At 41.5% G+C, this 3,060-nt stretch overlaps 1 protein-coding gene across 4 annotated transcripts in view; it reads left to right on the top strand.

Moving 5' to 3' along the window:
* The window catches only part of kcnip3b (Kv channel interacting protein 3b, calsenilin), an 18,543-nt gene that overhangs the window by 6,659 nt on the left and 8,824 nt on the right, over window positions 1-3,060 (top strand). The window contains exon 1 of one of the 4 annotated variants that reach the window (XM_008281558.1): window positions 2,165-2,423. The exons of the other annotated variants lie outside the window; for them this stretch is intronic. Within the exon in view, the coding sequence (XP_008279780.1) occupies window positions 2,312-2,423 (112 nt within the window). The 5' untranslated portion in view covers window positions 2,165-2,311. Of the gene's footprint in view, window positions 1-2,164; window positions 2,424-3,060 lie in introns of those variants that run through there. 4 annotated transcript variants of the gene reach the window in all.

Raw genomic sequence — 3,060 nt, 5'->3', positions numbered from 1 at the left:
TTTAATTTAAAAGCAAAAGTTGAATTTCTTTGATTTCTTTTACAAATAATTTAAAAACCTGGAATCAGCATGTTCAATATATTTTTTTTAGGTGTTACCATTCCTGGAAAGTGATGACTCTACTTACTCTGGATAGTTCAATATTTGCCTTTTTATTTCCCCAGTCCAGCTGAAAAGTCCCTGAACTTTCCTCATGTGACTTTTGGTTGCAGCTGAGTCAATAACGACTTCAAGTTTGTGCCAATGATTGCAGGTTTTTTTTGTTTTTTTTAGTGAATCTGATTAGTGCGAGCAGTTTTATTTCATTTAAAGGGACTTTAATGAAACGTCACCATTTTAAGCTTTGTTTTGGAGAAGTCTCCCTCCAGCAGCTCCAGGACTGTTGATCTGATAAATGCTGTAATTTTGGCATTTTTAAAAACAGATAACAAACCTTTTAACCCCACGGCCGGGTCACATACAGTCTCTCTACCTTATTCATGTCATTTGTTCCATATCTGTCACTTGTCAGATGAATGCACACACCCACAACTCTTGCAAACTGCACTTCACTGTCTCTTTTCTCCTTGTTTTTGGGACTATTTTCTCTGTAACAGGTAGTTTTTTCTTGTTATAACTCATTCTTGTGCAGCCTTGTGGTCCAATCATTGCATTTTATTCATCTTGCAAAGCATCATTGCAAAATTACCTGAATATCTGACTTGTCTTTTTAATTATAGATCGATTTCTCATCAAACTAGGGCCCGAGATTTTATAGTCGAGAAGCTTTTAAATATTATGCACCCAGGTATTGGAACAGAATTCAAAACCTGTTGAGATGAGATAGTCTGATCCCATTTGACAGGTTTAAGGCCCTGGTGTCCCACATGGAGCTGTACGAGTGTCCTTTAAGTTTAACTTGTACACAGTCTCTAACTTATGATGGTTTATTCTGTATGTGTAGAGTGTTTTATTTTGATTGTCTATGGTGTTTATTCTGTATTTATTCTGTATTTCAGTAATAGCAGTAAAATGTGTTTTTTGCTTATTGTCATGCTTACAGGGCAGCCATGAAAAAGAGACTCTCTTTGGGGCTTTTCTTGAATAAATAAAGGCTAAGAAGAATCATATCACATTTCACTGCTCATACTGTATGAGCATAAATAGATCCTTGAATGTGCTCAAAGAATAACTTCATATCACAAATCTCTCTTCTTTTTTTTTTTAAAAAACCTTCACGTACTCTGTTCATGTAGTTCCACTAGTCTCCACCAGAGGGAGCCAGACAATGACATGAACAAGTGTCACAGGGCCTGAGGGAGCCCCGGCTCGCTGTTTCTCTTCATTACATGAGTGTGTGACAGGACTCCACTGAGTTAATGCGCTATTAAATCTGTGCTACGGATCCCGAGAGGCGCTCAGGAACAATTAGAAAGTGGATCACAGAGCTGGGAGGGGAAACGGGATCCAGGACACCTGTTGACCTTTGTCGCCACCCTCTCTGCTTCCTTAAAGGCGAATAGTTCTCCGTGTGTCACATTTAGCGATGATTATTTAACTCTTTGTCAGTTTTGTTGATTTAAAACCGTGGCGTGCAGCAGGTTGAGGTGTTTGCTGGTTTTGTTTGATTTAGTAGCTTTAAAGGAAACGAGAGGAAAAGCTAATTGTGGGAGCTTCAGGAGTTCACAGGTTAACCATCAGAAGATAAGGTGTGATGGAGTGAGGAGGTAGAGGAGGAAGTTGCAGAGCCAGACTCACTTCTTCAATCTGTGGTTGGGGTTTTTTTTGCAGCACATTTCATCGCTTTGGGATTTTTTTGTTTTCTGGACGTGAGGTTTGTCACCAACTTATTGGAGGAACGTTGAACCGGCCGCAACCTTTTGCACATTTTGAGTGAAAGTATTTGAGCCTCCTCTCTCTCTGATTGGATCTCCTCTGGATTAACGCGACGGTCCAGATTTCGGAGGGGATTTCTAGTCTCTCGCTCTGTTTTCGGAGGTGTTTTTTTACAGCGATAATCTGAACCACTTAGCCTCAATGTGAAGGAGTTTGGACCATCACACCCTGCGCTTAGTTGTGGAAATAATCCCGAACCATCCATTGGTGCACGAAAAGGGCACGGGGAGGGGGGGAGAAAATAAATAAATAAATAAAGACAGTCAATTAAAAAGGGAGAGCTAAATGGAGTAACAGAAAAAGAGCGATGACACTGTTTCAGAGGCAGGACGAGACAAAGAGGCCGATGGATTGAAAAGGAGTTTAGCAGAGAAAGTCCAGGAATGTAGAAGTAGAGAGAAGGAAAAGAAAAAGGAAGCCAGAAGAAAAGGGGAAGATGAGCGTGAGATGGGAGACGGAGGGACTCCAGACCGTCGGCATCGTCTGCCTGGTGATCATGTTCCTCAAGCTGATGCACCTGCTGGGCCTGATCGACATCACCGAGACCGGTGAGACCACCCGGGAGAGGCGGAGGGAGGAGGACCCGGAGCGAGGAGGAGGCTGGAGGGAAATATTTCACTTTAATCCTGGATGCTTGTTGTTATAAGAGGATTAGGAGCAGTTGCGAGGTGCTTGCAAACATGAGACGAGCTCAACTGGTGTAAATAATAAAGTCGCTTTTTTTTTTGCTTATCTGGGATTTAACAGCGGGAACGTTTCAAAGGCTAAAAACTAATTTCAGCTCAAGTTGTTGTCAGAACAGAGCAGAACCAGCAGTGGGCGGCTCCTTCTTTCATCAATACTCTGTCGACTCAGAGAATAGACGTCTTTGTAAATCTTTAACAACGGGTCTGGGTGTTTTTGTTGTTGTTGGTTTTTAGGAGTAAATAGTGGTTTTGTCAGCTGTGCAGTATTTTCAGCATTTACAGCAAGAGGACAGCAGATATATGTAGTCAACAAACAGTGCTGGTGGTGACGTAATGAAGAGAAATGTGACTTCAGTGCAACAGTGTGGATCACTTTTAATAGTTTTTGGATGAGGAAGGATCACTTCATGGTCAGTTTTGGTCTTTTCCCAGCTTCAAAATGATAAACTTCTTGTGAAGCAGTCTGAGGAACCCAAGAAACATTACCTACACAGCTTTA

This window comes from Stegastes partitus, unplaced genomic scaffold (assembly GCF_000690725.1).
Source record: "Stegastes partitus isolate 25-593 unplaced genomic scaffold, Stegastes_partitus-1.0.2 Scaffold237, whole genome shotgun sequence".
NCBI lineage: Eukaryota > Metazoa > Chordata > Actinopteri > Pomacentridae > Stegastes > Stegastes partitus.
The sequence above is the reverse complement of the archived record's forward strand: the minus strand, read 5'-3'. Positions and strand labels throughout refer to the sequence as shown.